This window comes from Staurois parvus, unplaced genomic scaffold (assembly GCF_062004578.1).
Source record: "Staurois parvus isolate SC_StPar_1 unplaced genomic scaffold, SC_StPar_1.0 ptg000469l, whole genome shotgun sequence".
Taxonomy (NCBI): Eukaryota; Metazoa; Chordata; class Amphibia; order Anura; family Ranidae; genus Staurois; species Staurois parvus.
This window is the reverse complement of record NW_028318265.1, coordinates 1769594-1790827: the sequence shown is the minus strand read 5'-3', so window position 1 is coordinate 1790827 and position 21234 is coordinate 1769594. Positions and strand designations below refer to the sequence as shown.

Below are 21234 nucleotides of genomic sequence, written 5' to 3'. Positions count from 1 at the left end.
GGTATTAAACCCAAACGCACACATTTATTATATTGCAGCTTACTAATTATTATATTGAATTGCTGCATTAGTTTTCTTTTTAAGCTTTATTTCCTTTATTTTCACTTGCTGATCTAGTCAGGAAGTCTGAAAAAAGTGTTAGCTGGAGTTTAGCATCAATATGTTAGTTTATCTAAAGCTGCTAGTGCATCTAACATTCCCCTCCCACCAGACTGACAATGCTGCTGTCCAAAGCTGTCTGTGTTGCTCCTTCATCCAGAGTGGAAGCACTCTGATACAGGAAGTGTGTAACTGGCCAGATCACCAGGTGAAAACAGAGGGGAAAAAAACCCGAAATCAGCCACTACATCTAATGATTGGTAAGCTACAGTAAATCACATGTTTGGTTTGGGTTTAATACTGCTCTTATCTGGACAGTGACATACTCAAGATATAAATTATAATTTATCTCAATAGGATCTAAATGTGGAGAAATTCACTTTACAGAAAAAAAAACAAAAAAACAAAAACTGAACAACAAACTCCAGGCAGTTAAATATAAGATGACAAATTTATAAATCTGCCATAGGATTTGTATTTCTTTTAATCCAGTCCTGAGATTTACTTAGCACAGCCAGACAGGCGACCAAACTTTCCACTACTGCAGCTACACAATTCAGGCTCTGCTCCCCTAGCCTGTGACTGGACAGAGAAGGAGCAGCAGAAAACTGATGAGGCATCCCACTACTGTCCTGTGTCTTCTCCAGTAAGCACAAGTTCATGCAATGGAGTCTCTATAGTCTCTATGGAGACTATGTAGTATCAGAGAACACCAACTTCCAGTCTGAGCTCTGCTTTTCAAGGATTACACGAGGCTGATACCAGGTAACATTCAGATATTTATATTAGTTGCACTGAAAAATATGTTAACTGGTTTTATAAATGAATACATTACTGCACACATGGGATGTGTCTGCCTTGAGTTCTGCTTTAAATCATAACGTGGGTCGACTTTGCTGCAATAAGTGATAATGTCAACATTTTGATGATTTTTACAAATCAGATTTCTATTGTCATCCTTCTGAGGGCCAATATAGCTGATCTGAAAAGGAAAGAGAAGCACAAGACCAGATTCATCAACCTGATACAAGGCATGGAAAAGTGGCCTCTTAACCAATACTATGTCATTTTACCACTCCTGAAGTGATGTTGCAGCTTGATGAATATGGACTGTTGGCTCTGTGGGTGGAGGGGCTGAATAATGTGTCCTACCAGCATTCAGGTATAATGGAACGTTTCCCTCTAGTTATACTGTATGTATGGTCACCCCACTATGTGGTCAGGTGATACATGGGCCCTAGGGACGAGCAGACCTGGTATTACTCTGCTCCCTCCCCCCACATCCCCCATGCCAGATTCTATGACACAGCATGTGCAAAGTATGGTTAGCGCCCCATAAAAGACATTGCATGTATTGTACCCGTTCTGCTCTGAGAGTGTGTTATGTCATTTGTGTCCCCTGTTCTCTCGGCGGGATTCACCTGGCTGTACGGCCGCCCACAACTGCAACGATATGGAAATGGAAATTTGTTACTTATAATCATTTATGACAGCATGCAAACAGTTACTTTTTATCAAATACAAGGTTTATGTCTCCCAGAAATGGTGTTAATGATTCATATTCGCTGGAGAAACAATCCTCCCGACAGTCTCTTCAATATTTCAGGGACACAGCTGATGATCCCTGTGCTGAATTCCTGACACTGCACACCTTCTGTACCCATTATGAGGGGTTCCCATCATCCCTGTGTTGAGATCCTGGGAAAGAAGACTGGTTGTATGCAGTATGAGAGGATCTTACCATCCCCTGTGCTGAGTTCCTGGGACTACAGACTGGTTGCACCCAATATGAGGGTTTCCTACCATCCCCTGCACTGAGTTCCCAATCTGCAGACTGGCTGTACCCATTATGAGGGGCTCCCACCATCCCCTATGCTAAGTTCCCAGGTCAGCACACCAGCTGTACCCCATTCTGGGACCATAAAAGAAACAAGCACAATTATAGAACATAAAACATCTGGATTCATAGTCAGTACTAAATCCTGAGTTCAATTTTTTAATATTCCATTTTTACAGTATTATGAGGACTACGTCAAATGAAAAACATCAATTTTGATTATCTTTGGAAATAAAAAGCCTTATTTATATATCTATGTATTGTAAGGCACTGGCTGGCAGGATTGTAGACAGTGTGGATATGTCACCTAGTTTTCTCACATACACATGGTGAGGAGCTCCAGGATTTATGGCTAATTGGGAGAAAACAAACTTTTGATTTCTTACAATCATCATAAGTTGTGTTCTAGGTCCTAAGGCCCAGAGACTTTGCAGAACTTTGGGTGGGATAAAGCCTCCTTTCCTAGTCCCTCATCTTACCTGGTAAGCAGACCTCATTGTTAGTCTCTACCATGCAACAGGTCTCTCTATCTCTCCCTTCCTCTCTCTCTCTCTTTTTGCTACGAGAGCTGTCTGCTGTGTGAATGGCTGATTGCTGACAAAACACTGAAAATGTACAACTGCTGCCTGTTTGTTTTGGGGAATCCATTAAGGGGCACCCTGTTAGGCCAGGTTCACATTGCTGCACATGGCTTCCATGCATTTTACCTGCATTTTTAGAGTGTGCTTCTATTGGGCTGCATGTTTTTACCACATTTCCTGAAAGCCCACAGCACACATACTGTATATATATGTGTGTATATTATATTTATATATATATATATACAGTATGTGTATATATCTACACATCTATAAAAACACATATATACAGTACACATGCTGTGTGTATATATATATATATATATATATATATATATATAGAGAGAGAGAGAGAGAGAGAGAGACACACACAGACACAGACATAGATAGATAGATGGATAGATAGATAGATAAAATAAATACATATATCTATATATATATATCTATATATATATAGATATATATATATATATATAGTTTGCCGGTGTGAATAACTTTTGTGTCACATATCCTTTCTGGATCAGGCATTAACAAAGTGAAGCTATCATTCTTCGTGGAGCTATGAGCACTGATGCTCCAGCCAACACAGATAGGGTGAATACATAGAAAGCAGTTAAGTCTGTGACAGTTCAGTGTTGGGGGTAAGTTTAGGGGTTACATTGGGTCAGAGATTTGGGGTTTTAGGTTAAGTTTCAGGGTTAAAGTCAGACTTCAATTTGAGAGGTTACTGGGGGATGGAGGGGGGGGGGTCACTTTAGGGTTTCAGTCCAGTTTTAGGGTCTGATTAAATTAAAATCTATCTAAAGACAAAACATTTTTTAGTCTTGGATGGAAAAAGGAACGGTTAGATACTCTTGTTTTTTTCTGTACTTCCTATTCCAAAGACAGAACAGGAAGAAAGAGGAGATCTCTCCGCAGTAAGTAGAAATCCCTCTTAAACAGTTGTCACAAGAATAAATGCCGCATTGTAACATTTCCCCTCCATTTCTGTTCAGGTAACACTTTGGATTTGCCAGCACTTTCTGTTTCAGGACAAATAGAAGGGGTGAGGCTCCCTAGCAAGAACACAGGCAATGAAACAAACTTTACACACTCCATCCAAAACTACAAGAAAAATGTTTGAATTTGAATAATCTTCATGTTTTAATGGTTAGATGCTTTAGGCTGGGTTCAAACTAATGTGGTTCGTTAACTCAAGCGCACTGACTCTCGTTATGCCACTCGTCAATATGCTTTAAGTAAAAGTAGCCAATTAATTTGTAAAGGGCTGTCTAACACACCAAAATTCACAAAAAATATCTGCACGCACTTTTTTTATGGTATAGTGCACCATGGTAGTGCGTTATCATGGGTTGTGGTGTAATACAAGTCTGTCGGCAAGGTCCTTTGGGGTGCCACTATGAATAATTGACACAGCAGCATACCAAAATGTGTTGCATAGTACTGCTGCACAAGAGCAATCCTTAGTGTTCGAGACAGTCAGGGGAGATGTTGGATTTTCTTTTGGTTTTTGTGAGAACAGCTACACACCAAAAAGTACCAGTGACCTGTTGTCAGTTGTCCTTAAAGAATTGAGCTCTGTCATTTCAAAGCTGTTGTTTCAAATGTTTAGGGACTCTTTAATGACTGGCATAGTATCACTGGATTGGCGTAAGGCCAATGTGGTGCCAATATTTAAAAAGGGGTCAAAATCTTTACCAAGTAATTATAGACCTGTTAGTTTAACTTCTATAGTTGGGAAGATACTGGAGAGTTTAATAAAAGACCACATAGATGAGTTCTTGCTGGAAAAAAATATTTTAAGCAACAGACAACATGGATTCATGAAAGAGAGAAGTTGTCAAACAAATCTGATTTCTTTTTATGAGGGGGTGAGCAAAACCTTGGACAGAGGGATGGCGGTGGACGTGGTATACGGGCTTGGAAAAATCTATATGTAAATGGATAGAAAACTGGCTAAAATATCGTACTCAAAGAGTAGTGGTTACTGATTCATACTCCGAATGGTCTAGGGTTGTCAGTGGTGTCCCCAAGGTTCAGTGTTGGGACCTTTACTTTTTAATACATTTATAAACGATATAGGGTCTGGGATTAAAAATCCCATTTCAGTCTTTGCAGATGACACCAAGCTGTGCAGTGGAATAACTTCCTTACAGGATGTCTTCAATTTACAAGCCGACCTCAATGTACTGTTTAATTGGGCAACTATGTGGCAAATGAGGTTTAATGTTGATAAATGTAAGGTGATGCACTTGGGGGCTAAGAATATGCATGCATCATACATACTAGGGGGGTACAACTGGGGGAATCAATGGTGGAGAAGGATCTGGGAGTTCTGGTAGATCACAAGCTTAATAAAGGCATGCAATGCCAAGCTGCGGATTCTAAAGCGAGCAAAATCCTCTCTTGTATTAAAAGAGTTATAGACTCCAGAGAGAGAGATATCATATTACCTCGGTACAAATCATTAGTAATACCTCATCTGGAATATGCAGTTCAGTTTTGGGCACCAATTCACAAAAAGAACATTGGGGAACTGGAGAAAGTACAGAGAAGAGCGACCAAACTGATACGAGGCATGGAGGAGCTCAGCTATGAGGAAAGATTAGAGGAACTGAATTTATTCTCTCTTGAGAAGAGGAGATTAGGGGGAATATGATCTACATGTATAAATACATCAGTGGTTCATATAGTGAACTCGGTGTAGAGTTATTCACCCTGAGGTCATCACAGAGGACAAGGGGACGCTCTTTACATCTGGAGGAAAGGAGATTTAATCTCCAAATACGAAAAGGTTTCTTCACAGTGAGAGCTGTGAAAATGTGGAATAGACTCCCTCAAGAGTTGGTTCTGGCCAGCTCAGTGGATTGCTTCAAAAAAGGCCTGGATTGTTTCTTAGATACACAGAATATAACTGGATACTAACATTTATAGGTAAAGTTGATTCAGGGAATATCCGATTGTCTCTCGGGGGATCAGGAAGGAATTTTTTTCCCAGCAGGAGAAAATTGGATTATGCTTTGCTGGGGTTTTTTTGCCTTCCTCTGGGTCAACTGTGGGTAAAGGATTATAACTTTTTTTTTCCATGGTTGAACTGGATGGACTTTTGTCTTTTTTCAGCCAGACTAACTATGTAGCTGAGAAGTAGCTGGGGGAGTCCTGTGCTATCAAGAAGATGTGGAAGCTAAAGCAAGTCATAGATCAGCCAAAATCTGATCCATCTATGGGCAGGCTGGTTGCACTGAAGTTGATCCACTGATCGACTTCAGTACAACCAGCCGGTCAGATTTTTTGCATGCGATCACGGCTGCTGGCTTTAGCCACCAGAAGGCTCCCCGCCAGGACACAATAGCACTGCAGCAGGGATTCCCCCATCAAAACTGACTGTGTTTAAATGATTTTCTTTACTGCAACCCCTGGTTGAAGGAAAGAAAATTTTGTCATCTATGGCTTGCTTTAACTCTGAGCCATACTAAAGGTCCTTAGTGCAAAACAATTGTGTGATCTGATGATCTCACATTTGTGGTTGATATTTGGTTCGTTCAAAAGGGGGCAGGTCTGCACACAGAGCTGACACACAGATTGATGCATACATGTGATTACCTGCTACATACAGCGGTGGTGTCTTCAGGGACGGGTTCGGGAATTTCCGGCGCACTCCGGGAACACGTTAAGGCTTTGTGTGGGTTCAGGCCAAGCCGGCTGCCCTCGGAATCTGTGAACTGCACTGGCAATGACTTTAGCGTGGGGCTGGGTGCCGGTGTGCCGTGAATGGGTGAGTGACACGGGGAAGTGAGCGGAGAGATTGAGGGTGGGATACCTGAGGAAGAGATATTCACAATATTTGTCATTAAGGGCACAAAGTATCTTTGCAATACATTTCCAGGCATTTGTTTCTCCTAAGACAATGGTTTAATTCTTTCTATTTATTATTATTCTTTACATATATCAATCAAAGAGCTGAAGGACTGAGTGAAGTCTGAGCCCTTTTCAGAAATCAGATGTGCCAGGAAATACTATTTGTTAGAGGACAAGCTGTCAAAGATACATAAAATACCACACTGACTGTTAGAGCTTTGTTTGGGAAAAATTTTCCATCCTCCTTCAAATTTTCTTGTCATTGCAGTCAAAAACCAATGACCAAATGATTAGAAAATGAAATGAATGTTCTTAAAATTAAAATGTTCTAACAAAACTCTACTATTGTATTGCCAGCTGTAGAGGACCGGAAATATATCGATCGTTCCTTCCCTATCAAGTATTTTTTCTAACCAAAGATTCTGTTTTTTTTTTCTTTTAATTTCAGATAAGTGCTTGGTTGTCACACAGCCAAGCCTTTATCTGAAGTTAGATAGCTGGTTAGAACTTAGATAGCTTAACTGAAGCTACTTCACCAGATTTCTGCTCTTTCCCTCCAGTGCTCACTGGAGCTGAGAGGTTAAGCCGGCTACTGATCAGTCATCTGGGTGTATCCCAACATTAAAGCTGGGATCCCTCCAGAGCCTGGACCAGCTGAGTGATGTCAGACAAGAGCAGATTTTAGCCTGCTGTTGGCTGAATATAGTTCATAGGTGAACTAGGGCCAAAAGAGCTTTGGCTATACTTCTCCTTTAGACCGGGTTCATTCTCCTTTAGACCGGATTCACACTAATGTGGTGAGGGACACCGCATATAATTTGCACAGGAATTGCATTGCATTCCTGTATGAATTACATTCGATGTCTGTGCAGTGCAATTTGAGCCATAAATTTTGTATGGCTCAAGTCGCATCACATCTGCACCAAAAAGGTGCAGAACGCTTTTTTTTTTTAACCTGCACTTGAATCGCATCACATGGATGTTCTCACCCATGCAATGAGATTTCTGGCAATCGCAGTGTGTTTTGCGATCTGTTTTGGGGTGTCATTCATTTACCATTGACACCCACACCAGACTGCATGAACACCATGCGACTGCAAGGCGGTGCGGGAAACACACAGGATTTGCAGCGTTTCCTGCACTGCATTAGTATGAACCAGGTCTTAAAGTCCTCCACTCCACATGAGGAACAGCCAAGGTTGTATTTTAGTGGAGGTGGTGCCATATAAAGTAGCTGGTAGCAGCAACTCCCCCAACAAACAGCTGTTCTCAGCATAAATGATTTCAGATAAAGGCTCAGAAATCACACAGCCCTCTGCTCTTCTGTAGATGTAAATGGCATAAAAAATAGAATAAAGCAAAAAGCATTTTGATAGTGTTGACTGGATGCAGAGACCTGTGTAAGAAGCCTCAAATGGAAGCCACCATGCACTGACTAGAACAAACTTCACCTCCCCAGCCCTGCCATACAGGCCAGACATTTGCTGCTTCTGTGTCAGGCTTCACATAGACAGTTTCTCTTCAGGTTTGTCTCATCATTAAGTTGGTATGTTTCATGTCAGCATGGAGAGCTGACAGCAAACACCCCCATTCGTTCTCCGTTGTTCCCACATCATCCAATCAGCCATTTCACAACAAAAACACAAAGTTACGCAATTACTTCTATTTAAACCAAAACATATTTATTAACATAAGATAAAATATTTCTGTCACAGATTCAGGATTTCAACACAGCGGATGCAAAGAGATACAAAGAGGCCTTTTCTGCCTTTGTACAATGGCAAAAAATAAACAATGTCACTGAAAATACAAAGTAAGACAAAAAAAGGCACATTTTTTACCACCGTGTCAGACCTCCTGGATGTCTGTGCAGTACAGACGTGTAACATCTAGATGGTGGTTGGGGGAAGTAAAACACACTTCGGGAAGTCAGCATATTGGGGGAGATTCACTAAAACAATCTGGCACAGCGGTGCATGGTAGCCAATCAGCTTCTAACTTCAGCTTGTTAAATTAAGCTTTGACTATAAAAGCTGGAAGCTGATTGGTTTCTATGCAGATGTTGCACTCTCCAGTTTTAGTAAATCCTCCCCATTGCGTCTTGTTCTGTTTCATCATGTGACACACCCACTGCAGTATGACACTGTTATGTCAGGTAAATTGAACATTTGTGCAGAAATAATGCTATTTTCAGCCAATGCAATCTTAAAGAATTCCTTCTCAGCAGTACCTGGATTGTATGCAGGCAGAATTATGTACCTAACATGAAGAGTTCATGGATTTGAGGCATAGAAAATAGTCCTGCAACAGATGCACAGCTCTCTCTGCTGGTGAAGTACAAGACCCTGCATGCCCTGCCAGACTTCTGCACAAGTTGTCGAATCTTCTAGTCCCTCAGTACAGGTTGTTGGATGCAGATTGTATTTCATCTCCATCCTCTGGGATAATCAGTGTCCAGGCTGATAATGTTGTCATGGATACAGTGTGCAAAAGGCGTTATTATCAGTACTAATATCATGGTTAAAATGACTGGTTATTATGCTTTGTATTGATTGATTGAGGTATTATGGGTTGCTGTATGGGTTAAGGATTAGTGTTTAGAATGACAGACTGTATGAGATGAGGGTTTAGGAAGCTGAGGTTTGGGATGGCCAATATGGATTTAGGAAGTCAGACAGGTTTGATTTGAATGATGGGGGGCAGATATGGGTTTGGAATCACAGGAAAAGATTTAGGATGACAGATAGGGAGTTTGGATGACAGATAGGGATTTACGATGACAGAGGATTGGTTTGAGGGATAGGGGTGACAGATAGGGAGGTTTAGGTTAGCAGATAGAGGTTTAGAATGACAGCTGAAAAACAGGAGTTTTGATGGTAGGGTTTGGGATTATGGCTAGGAGTTATGTTGTGCTTTGAGGCAAATGATTAACCTGCAGATTTTTATACCAATACATATTATGTACATTAACACATAATGGGGGTTAACAAAAGGTGGCACAGGCATAAAGTGTGCACCACTCTTTTAAACTAAAGTTGGGTCTACACTTACCCAAAGCAAGAGCTGGCCAAACTTTGGTACATTTGTAGCCCCATCTGTCATTAGACTGGCTTCTGTCGAACGGCACTGCTGCAGTGCTGACGGGGGGGGGGGGAGTCAGTGTATTCTGATGGGGGGGGTCGCTGCTGTCAGAATACAACAGCAAAGCAGGGGAGATTTTTTTTCCTTCAACTCGCTGGTTAAAGGACAAAAACTGCATGTATACTGTTTAAATTATAGAGCAGATGCTGACTGTGATTAACACATGTGGTGATTTGCTTTCAGTTATATGCTGTGTCTGTTACAGACACAGCACAGACTCATTCAGTTTGGGCTGCTTGTGATCCTGCCCCAATTTACCCCCCGTCCCCATCTCCCCACTCAGATGAGTACAAGACTGAAAAGATAGAATTGTTAAAGCTGCAGGCTTGGATAAAGCAGTGAGGGCAGGGAGGTACAGGAGCTGTCTTTATATATCACAGATCCAAATTGATGGGGAGCTGCAGCAGTTTTCTTCACTGAAAACTGCCACAATCCAATTGTAATTAGCAGGAGATCCTGTGCCCATTTCTATTTTACTCTGAAACAAAAACTGGTGTGGGTGACGCAGAGAGACTTGAAACAGGTCTATCTGCTTAGGTAATGTAGGGCATGTCACAAACATCAGTTTCCTGCGCCAGTATACTTGTTTGTAGTATAATGGGGCAGACACCTTTGTGAATTCCCCCCAATGTCGTGTTGCTATTGAAAGCCAATAACATCTCCGCTGATTCTTTTGCAGCAACATGTTTCAGAAGATATTGGGCAATGTAAGGCATGCTGGGAACTCTCTTCACGCTGCATCCAGCCATTGTGGAATATATGTTACTCTACATTCCATATTCTTATCCTTTGGAAAGTCTTTTATGGATTTGTATCATCAGCATAGCTGCCCTTGCTGCTTTTATGAATTTTATTGTCTCCCTGATGAAGCTTACAGAAGAGAGTGGTATAATTATTCCTTTGTAATATACATTTTATATGTTCATATTAAATTTTTTATTAAACATATAAGTAATTTAGGCCCCCATCCCCCCCACATACAGGTTTTGTATCAGTATTACAATGTTTGAGGATTGTACTCTGGTTAACAATTATAATCAAAATAGGATACTTGGGCTTCCTCAGTCAGCTTTGTTTGTAACACTTCCTACAGTGCCCCAGCAGATGATGATGCCATATTAATCATAAATGATATAAAGAATATTAATCTGTAGTTGTTTGAAGGCCGGAACATGTAGATTTGAAATCGCTTTAATCTGTAAACTATTTTAATAATTCTGGCTGGGGCCAATCAGCACACCAGGTTGTCCTCGCCTCCGCTTATTGCATCGTCCATCAATATGACACTATTGGCTGACTCAGGAATAGCGTGCACCAATAATGACCTCCGGGAGCAGCGGGATGAATGCTCACAATAACCCGCATAACGTCATTCACAAATTGCCATGCATTTATATATATTACAAGCCGTATAGTAAAAATCCTTGAAATAATTAGTTCCTATAGAGGTCAGTTACAGAGCAAAGCAAACTACACAACATATTTCCATTATAGCTTGTGACAATCTGGACAGGTAGGGGTTAACAGCACAGCGATAGGAGGACTTTTGACATCAGAATTGCGGTTCTCACGTGTGTCATTTCCTGTCATCTGAGACAAAATTAGAAAAAAAAAAGCAGGAAAAATTCCAGCCGTCTATGGAGTGGGGGGGGGGGGGGGGGTGCTCTCTTACTGGGGATGATCAAAAAGATTTTGCTGATTTCACGTTTGCCGAATTCTCATCAGAAATGGCTGCTAATATTGCCATACAGCTTTGGCATTACAAAAAGTTCCCCTTTAAAGCTTGGAGTTTGCAGTGTGATGTACTAATGTTGATGCACAAAAGTCACATCATCATGATTGCATTATTTTTATCAACAAAGCCACTGGTCAGAAGATCAGCAAGGATATGGTGATCACATGACATTTATTGATAAACAAAGCAATGTGATCACACATGGTGTGCTGAAAGAAACAGTAAACAAGAATGTATTAGTGCTTTTCATTAATTTGTGGGTATTATTACTTGATTTTTTTAAATGTATGGATAACAATAAAATACAAATTAGAAAAAAACACAAATATATAAAGCACATTTGTGTTTTTGTATTATTTTGTATGCCTTTTTCTTTGCTTTAACAAATAAACTTAAGAAAAAAAAACAAAAAACAAAACAAAGAACAGAAAATATTTTTCAAATTTTTTATCATTATTATTCCCTACACTCAGGGCTTGTTCACAGTGGAAATCAATATGGGAAACCCAAGTTTAAAATGCATTGGGTGTGCAATCTGCTTAGGATGCTAATATAATTCTAACGACACTGCAAACGTAGCTCATAAATGCAGTGTGTTTGCCTGCACTGGATCACATGGTACCAAGCAATCCGGTCAGTGCATTTTTTAAAAGTATGGCATGCACTGCTCATGCTCATAGTAAACAATACAGTGAAGGAGCTATACGAGTGTAAGCTCGAAAGAGCAGGGCCCTCGAACCTCTCATGTATCGCATTGTATTGTTATTGTTTTGTCACATGTTCTGTCTCCCATTGTAATGTACAGCGCTGAGCGAACTGTTGGCACTTTATAAATACTGTATAATAATAATATACAATTGTGAAAGACTGATAGGAAGGCTGAAGTTCTGCTTTAACACTTAGCTCATGAAAACTTGTCTTTGTTGCTAGAACCATACCAAACAGTTACAGCTCCTCACAGTTAGGAATGCTGCATGCTTTTAGTCTTAAAGTATTACTAAACCCAGGTCCCTGCATTCACTATATCCGATCGTCCACAGTACAAAGAACATGAAAATGCAATTAGTTTATATAGTTTAAATATTGTATAAACTGCTAAATACCTTTTTCTAATCAGCAGTATATAGCAGTCTTGTGACATCTATCAGTGTCTGACTGAGCACTGGTTAAAGATTGTAGGAGGAGTTTTCATTCTCCTCTGACTGTCCTATGAGGCTGCATGACCCCTGACCCTCTGTATAGACCGTGGTGATTGGCCATGTGCTGATCACATGCACCAAAAACAAAAACAAAAATTCTCTTGCAATACACACCAAACTGAGCATTTTCAGAGTGCCTCCTATGGCTCTGTAATATCAGCTGATGGATTGGGGACTGTGGAAGAAGGGGAGAATCAGAGAAGACAGGATCAAACATCCTTTTTACACAATGCAGAGGACTAACCCCTTAGGTTCCACAGTGAGTATAACAAGCATGCTTTACTGCATATACAGACTGATTTTACTTTTGTGGGTTTAGTAACACTTTAAAGGGGTATTTTTCTCTGCAAAATTTGCTGCATGGATACATTTTGACAAACACAAAATTGCTAATTGTGTTGCAAAATCATGGTAGCTGAAATCACTCTGCCTTAGTAGGGTGTAAGGTGGGAGGGATTGCAAGGGCACTATGTTCAAGACTGACTCAGGATGCTGTGGGGAAAGGGGACACAAAAGGGTGCCGTGATTGGATCAGGGAGCTGAGGGTGGGGGCTGGATTGGGCTGTGGGTTTAGTATTGACTAAAAGTGTTGGGAAGGGCAGAAGGGGGCATTGTATCCAGAATTGGCTCAGGGTGCCAAGGGGAAGAGGGGGTGGTCAGAAGGGAGTGTGTTCAAGATTGGCTAAAGATGCCGGGGAAGGGAAGCTTGAGTAGAAGGGTGCTGTGTTAAGGATTGGCTTAGGGTGCCAAGAGAAAGGGGTTGGGCAGAAGGGAAATGTGATCAGGGTGGAGTCAGGGTGCTGGGGGGGTAGGTAGGGAGAGGTCAAAAAGGAGCTGTGTTTAGGTTTGGCTCACGGTCCTGGGGGGGAAGAAGGGCTATTGTGTTTAGGATTGGTTGGGGAAACTATGGGAAAAAGGGAGGCAGAAGGGTGCTGTGTTTATGTTTAGGACTGGCTCAGGGCACTGGGGGAGGAAAAGTGTGTGTGTTTGGCGGGGGGGGGGGGGGGTGCAGAAGGGTGCTGTGTTCAGATTTGGCTCAGGGTGGTGGGCAATTGAGCAGAAGGGCAATTAGATTGGCTCAGGGCTGTCAGGGAAAGGGGTTGGGTGGAGGGACATTGGGTTCAGGATTGACCAGGAGGGAAAGCGGGGGTTAAAATGGCACATTGTTTAGGTTTAGATGAGGGCACCCAAAGATGTGGAGGGGGGGCAGTAGGGCTGCTGTGCTCAGGAATGGCCCAGGGCACTGAGGGAGGAAGGGGGAGGAGGGGAAGGGAGGCAGAAGGTCCTGTATTTAGGATTGGCTCAGGGTGTTGGGGCAGAGCACCCGGTAACCAGGTAAGTCAGTTTGCCACCTTTACAATACAATATCTCATCACTTTAATATGATTCTGCCCACGTTATAAAACACAGTGCACTAAATAATTCCCCTGACATGTTTGATGAGTATGACAAAAGGACTCTCATGGACCTCCCACTATCCATGTCCTTGTGCTTGCACTGTGCCTTGGCTATCAGTTCAAAACTGGTTGTCACCAGCGTGCCCCACACTTCATTGGCTGGACTCACTACATTTCATCCCCTGTAACTGACTGCAGGAAGGTTATACAACCCCTGGCAAAATGTATGGAATTACCAGTCTTCGAAAATTCAATTGTTTAATTGTGTAGAAAAAAAACTAATCACAGATATGCATCCAAACTATTTTCATTTAACATTCCAACCTTCTGGCTGTAACAATAAAAAAAAAAGAAAGAAAACTGTAGTCAGTGGCAACTGTTTTTTCAGATCAAGCAGTGGAAAAAAATATGGAATCACTCAATTCTGAGGAAAATATTATGGAATCACCATGTACTTTGCCGTTCTACGGGTCAGTTCACACTACAAAAATGCACTCCGGTTGCATTCCGGATACGTTTTTGCTTACAGTTCACACCACACGCAGTTCTGGTGCAGTTTGTCATGTTCCAGTATGGTTCTGTGCAGAAAAAATGCAGCATATTCTACTTTTTTTTCTGCACTGGAAAGTGACTGGAACAGACTGGACTATTGTGAACTAGGGCCATTGGAATACATGGAAAACACTGTGCATGCATTTGTGATGCAGAAAAAAAGTGCACTGAACTGCATCAAGTGTGAACTAGCTCTAAAACAAACCTCTGCCTCAGATTACATCTGCTAATTAGTCTGCAGTTAAAAAAGAGTGCTTGCACACCTTGGTGAGCTCTTGCACCTAGCTGATTGACATGAATCATGGCTCCAACATGAGAGATGTCAGTTGAAACAAAGGAGAGGATTATAAAACTTCTTCAAGAAGGTAAATCATCACGGAATATTGCAAGAGATGTTGGCTGATTATGAGACAGCTGTGTCTAAAATCTGGACCAAGTACAAATCAAATGGGAAGGTTGTAAAAGGGAAGCATACTGGTAGACCAAGGAAGACATCAGAGCGTCAAGATAGAAAACGCAATATGCGCTGAAAACAGAAAATGCACAACAAAACAAATGAGCAGAAACTGGAATCAATGTCTGTGACCAAACTGTAAGATATCACCTAAAGGAAATGGGATTTAAAAACAGAAAAGCCAAACAAAAACCATCATTAACACCTAAACAGAAAAAAACAAGGTTGAGATGAGCTAAAGAAAAGCAATCATGGACTGTGGATGACTGGATGAAAGTGATATTCAGTGATGCATCACAAATCCGCATTGGGCAGGGTGATGATGCTGGAACTTTTGTTTGGTGCCCTTCCAATGAAATGCATAAAAACAACTGCCTGAAGAAAACATGCAAATTTCCACAATCATTGATATGGGGTTGCATGTCAGGTAAAGGTACGGGGGAGATGACAGCCATTAAATCTTCAATAAATGCACAAGTTTATATTGAGATTTTGGAAACTTTTCTTATTCCATAAATTGAAAAGGATGTTTGGTGATGATGACATTATTATTCAGGCTGAAAATGCATCTTGCCATAGGGCAAAAGCCGTGAAAACTTTCCTTCAAGAAAGACATATGTCAATGGCATGGCCTGCAAATAGTCCGGACCTCAATCCAATTGAATATCTATTCAGGAAATGAAAGAAAATGGTCCATGACAAGGCTCCAACCTGCAAAGCTGATCTGCCAACTGTAATAAGAGAACGTTGGAGCCGGATTGATGAAGAATACGGTTTGTAGATAGTTAGATCTATGCCCCAGAAAATTCAAGCTGTTATAAAAGCCAGAGGTGATACTACTGGTGTACTGTAGTTGTTATTATTATTATTATACAGGATTTATATAGTGCCAACAGTTTGCACAGCGCTTTACAATATAAGGGAGACAGTACAATTAAAATAAATTTCAGTACAGAAGGAATGTGAGGGCCCTGCTCGTGGAGCTTACAATCTAAAGGAAGGGGGAGGTGATACAAAAGGTGATAGCTGCGGGGAATGATCTGGTGGAGGTGATTCAAGTACAGTTCTTAGATGGAGGTGGGGTAGGCTTCCCTGAATAAGTGAGTTTTCAAAGATCGCCTAAAGGCAGACAGGGTGGGGGCTGACCGGACATACTGTGGTAAGGAGTTCCAGAGGATGGGTGAGGCTCTGGAGAAGTCCTGGAGGCAAGCATGGGAAGAGATGATGAGGGAGCTAGAGAGGAAGATATCTTGGGAGGAGCGGAGTGGGCAATTTGGGTGGTATCTGTGGATGAGGTTGGCGATGTAGCTAGGGGCAGTGTTGTGGATGGCTTTGTAAGCTGTGGTTGTAAGCCAGTCAAGGGATTGGCAGAGAGGGGCAGCAGTCGCTGATCGGTTGGTAAGGTGTATGAGTCTAGCAGCAGCATTCATAATAGACTGAAGGGGCGATAGCCTGTGTACCAGTGAGGAGGGAGTTGCAGTAAACAAGGCGGGATAAAACCAAGGCGTGGATAAGTTATTTTGTGGTATCATTGGTCAGAAAGGGGCGGATTTTGGAAATGTTCCAAAGGTTGAGGCGGCAGTAATGGTGTTTTTCATGATTCCATAATATTTTCCTCAGAATTGAGTGATTCCATATTTTTTCCTCTGCTTGATCTGCAAAAACAGTTGCAACTGACTACAGTTTTCTTTTATTTTTATTTTTTTAAGTGTTTCTTATTGCCAGAAGGTTTTTTTTCTACACAATTATACAATTGAATGAACATTTTCCAAGAGTGATGATTCCATACTTTTTGCCAGGGGTTGTATTTATCCTTCCTTCTCTTCCATGTGCCAGTTTCCTCTGCTCAGTACCCTTTCAGGTTAGCTAGGCTTGTCTCCACTCCGTCGTGTAGGATTGCTTGGCCTTGTATGCCCTCATCCAGTACACAGCTTCTTGTATGCAGACACTACAGATCAGAATCCGTATTCCTTCCGTTACTAAACTGACTTCTGGATACTATGGGCTTCTGCACTGTTATGTTAGCATCACACTCACAGACCTATGTGTAGTATTTAGGGATCTTACCTTGTCTTCGTTTGGAATTCAGGTGATTGACGTTAGACACAACGAATGGGGTGGAGAAGGAGCGGCTCTTACTGATGTTTCCAAGAAGGTTGTTGTTCCATGATTCGGAATTGCCACTGCTGAGAGATGTTCGGATCATTAACAACTTAACAACAACATTATGGGGAAGATTTACTAAAGCTGGTGCCCTCAGAATCTGGTGCAGCTGTGCATGGTAGCCAATCAGCTTGTTCATTTAAGCTGAGACAATAAAACCCCGAAGCTGATTGTTTTTTATGCAGAGCTGCACCAGATTTTGCACCCACCAGTTTTAGTAAATCAACCCTGCTGTGTTGGAGTGTGAGTGTATCCACTTGTACACCAATACTATGAACTTTTACATCAAAATGAAAAAATTTGATTGGGTGACGCAAATATCAGCCACCTCCAAATTTTCCCAAGTCATCTTCATCTGAACATGAAGGAATTCTACAAAGGTCGCACAGAGGAAGCTGTTTGCATGTTTAGGTGCTGTTCCCATGGAGCTCCCTACTCATAGAGCAACTTGTATAAAATGTGATCCCTCTTCCACCCACCAATTTTCCACATTGTCTATACCTAGGCACCCCTCAGAAAGAACACCAGGGGGTACATACGGGAGAGCCCAAATAATCCTCCTGCTGTATCATCAATTTTCATACCACACATACCACAGTTTGCAGCCAATTGAATTCAAAGTTGGAGAACAAATTCTTAGATAGAAAGACAGAAATGATCCTTCTACACTAGCAGTAAGAAACATACCATCCAAGAGATATCCGATCAAATAGATCCTTACAGTACAGTGTTGTTGATCTAATGTTGCTGTACAAAGTATTTGATTTAACAGGTGCAAATCTGTCTATGTGCACCTGGCTCCCAGGACCCATAGACATCACAGAGGTCTGTTGTTTCATGATGACCCATCCATTGTGATCAAGAAATACATAGAACAACATTTACCTGCCTAACTCCTGTGAAATTAACATGTATACAGAGGACTGTGCTGGCATACTTTATCACTCTAAATGGGCAATTAATGTGCATCAACTGACAATTTCCACCATAGCCATGAGACTTCAGAGCTCTAGAGCTCTACAGAATGAGGTATCAGACTACTGTCACCAACTCCCTGTGAAAACTTAAGAGGGCCAGTCTGGAATGAAGTAACATTTCAATTATACGTGGAAGCCAGAAAGATGAGCCACTCACTGGATTTTTATATGTTCTCAGGCAGGGGCTCAACCTGCCATTATGCCATTATTTCAGACAACTGACTTGTTTTCATTATATCTGTCCTATTGTCTCTGCAGCATTGGCCAAAAAAGCCTAGAGAGGCACTTACATGGAGCATGGGTAGCGTTAGGTCACATGCCACAGAGAGTGATGGGAAATTCAAAATGTTACAGTTGTCACCAGAACAGGAAAAGTAGGGAAATCTTCCAATAGGAAAGTTCTTCCAGTTCTGATGACAATAGTGCAAGATGGGATTTCCCCAGACTAGAGAGATTTTAGCTTTACAAACACTTTAAGCAATATAAATGGTGTCATAGTGGAGTAATATATCTCACAAACTTTGTTACAGTAAGTGTTAATTTAGTTACCCCGAGGACGTTGTATCAGTGGGCTTAATACTACCACTGCGGTCTCGCCTCACTGGTGCCGGTTCTAGGGTCGGCAATCCGGTCGCAGAGGTGGTTGTAGTCCAAGTTGAAGACACTCTGCGTAATAGTCCCGAAGGAAGACTTCTCCGTAACCTCTATAGATGTGAGGGAACATAACAAGAGTAGTGTTTCACATTAATTATTTAGAGACAATTTGTTAATTTCTCTTTCTAATATAAGATCAAACAATTAGTTAGTGCAGAGCTGTTACCCATCAGCAACCAATCATGACTTTATTCTCCATGAGATGAAACAAGCAGTCTTAGTGGTTGCTATGGGCAATGGCTTCACACGGAGAATCCCCCCCCAAGAAGGACAGGTTACCATTAGAGAAATGGCTACAACAGCCTTTCTCCACCTCTTGACCATAAAGGAACCCATGAAACATATTTCAGGTCTCAGGGACCCCTGCTAAAACCAATTCATCAGGAGTCAATGGGAAAAATGCCCCTTACATTGGTTGGTAACAAGAAAGTCCTACAGTGGTGATCAGTAGGCCACCACTAAAGATCAACTGGTGTCTTGCCTCTGACTGGGACAATGGTGCTGGCCCTGAAACTATGCAGGCTTCATCAAAGGGGAGGTCAATCAACCATAGCTCAAGGAACCCCTAGCAACCACTGGAGGAACCCTAGGGTTCCACAGAATCCTGGTTGAGAATGGCTGGTTTGGAAAGATCTCAACTCACAACCAGCTACAAAGAGATGTAGGAAGACTGAAATTTAGCAGATTTTATTTGAATTCTCAGTATTAGAAATTCACAATTTTTCTTATATTCCCATCAAATTCACGAAATTACCCATCAATGTTCAAGAAAATTGCACCCTGATTCCTCTTCCATATGTTGCCACTGTGCTGGTCTGAACCAGTCAAAAAAAGCTCATATCCATAATACAATGGTATCCTCTTTGCTCTTGAATGAGCAGTCACCATGATAATGGGTGTGGGCCACACAGAGTTTATGAGGGAATTGGGCACTGGACTGCTTATTAGCTGCTCCTTTAACACAAGGAAAGCACGGGAGCTGTTGCTGACAATTGTGTTCAGTAATGTAAACAACATGTTCAAAACAATCTCCTGATGTTCATTCTAAAGTGAAACTCCATTCCTGTATAGTACGGGTGTCAAACTGGCGGCCCTCCAGCTGTTGCCAAACTACACGTCCCATGAGGCATTGCAAGATTGACAATTACAAGCATGACTCCCAAAGGCAGAGGCGGAGGGGCCGCCAGTTTGACACCCCTGCTGTAGAGGAAAACAACTTGACACACAGCAAGAATTGTCTGCCTTTATCACAGGTTCTCACCTGCTTCTGTTCTGTAGATAATAGCACTGAATATTTCAACTCATTTATTAAATAAGTGCTAAGTGGGAGGTTCTGCCTAACTACAATGACATGATCATTACCAGTGTTGGAATAAATTCCCAGTATCATCCCCAGCATCATCTCATTCATACTACCCAGAATGATGCTAGGGGTGGCAAATGAAAGGAAGTCTGTAATATGATTTCATGCTTTAGTTACAGGAGTAGGGGGATGAGGAGTATAGTAAATTTTGTTTACCATTGCCATGGTTGCAAGAAGGAAATTTTATTTTTTTAAATATTTCATAGACCATTATAGCTTTCTGAAACAAAAAGTTAATTTCAATTATGTTAACCTACAGAACAACATTGGTAGCAAATATAGATAATGTGTGCATAGCATGAGTTCTGACCTTTGGTATAGTCATCTTCTCCCCCTTCTCGGAGCCCTCCTCGGAGTCGGAACATGCAGAGTTCTCACTGAAGGTGACGAGGGGGTTCACCCTGGGCTTGTGGATTGGCTGGAAGTTGAGCTGGGTGCTCAGTAGGTTACTAACCGCCCTCAGGGAAGTGCACACGTGTGGCGGTAATGACGGTTCAGCTAAGAGGTCCGTGATGAGACCATGAGCTTCGCCCATAACAGCGATATCTACAGTGATGGTGGTACCTGAAGACTGGAGCAACACAACAAATTATAAATCGGCTACTTTCCTGTCCCCCTTCCCCTTCATTCCCTTTCCCAAAAATGTTGTGATTCTATCCAACTCTCTTATGTGTCAAGGGATGGACCCAGGAAGATTCACATGACATCAAACAAAGCCCTTGGACACAGTAATGGAAACCTCAAAAAAATTCAGCACCAACATACAAAATTGTGTGCAACAAAAATAAGTAAATTTGGTAAAGTTTACCATAATAAATATTTTGTCCAGAACTGCAAATACCTAAAAACAATTTAAAGAAAAACATATTATAGAGAAATAATTAATTTTATAAACGCACCATAGCTGATTTAGTAAGAGTTCATTTGCATTTGTGGGCAATGGCAATACACCTGCTCTATGTGTGGTATGTTGCAGTCCCATTCATTGTGAAAGGTCCCAATTGCGCTGTTTGGTAGAGTCCAACACAGAATACCATGCCCTGCATTGTTGAAAAAGGGTCCTGCATTTTTTCTATCCACTGTGGTGCATTAGCAGCCCTTTCATAATCAATAGACTGCCTTGATCAATACACGTTAATGTGTCCTTTAATACACCACAATGGAGTGCTTAGGCCTCCTTAACATGTCCTATAAATTCCGTATAACTGATCCCTATGGTATAAAGAG

At 41.5% G+C, this 21234-nt stretch overlaps 1 protein-coding gene across 5 annotated transcripts in view; it reads right to left on the bottom strand.

Moving 5' to 3' along the window:
• The window catches only part of PDE3A (phosphodiesterase 3A), a 294071-nt gene that overhangs the window by 36611 nt on the left and 236226 nt on the right, over positions 1 to 21234 (bottom strand). For 4 of the 5 annotated variants that reach the window (XM_089689113.1, XM_089689115.1, XM_089689117.1 and 1 more), the window contains 5 exons: positions 20318 to 20578; positions 18540 to 18694; positions 16918 to 17036; positions 6118 to 6334; positions 1460 to 1542 (listed from right to left, as the gene is read on the bottom strand). In XM_089689113.1, the coding sequence (XP_089545239.1) occupies positions 1460 to 1542; positions 6118 to 6334; positions 16918 to 17036; positions 18540 to 18694; positions 20318 to 20578 (835 nt within the window). The remainder of the gene's footprint in view (positions 1 to 1459; positions 1543 to 6117; positions 6335 to 16917; positions 17037 to 18539; positions 18695 to 20317; positions 20579 to 21234) is intronic. The other variant, XM_089689114.1, reaches the window with a different exon arrangement.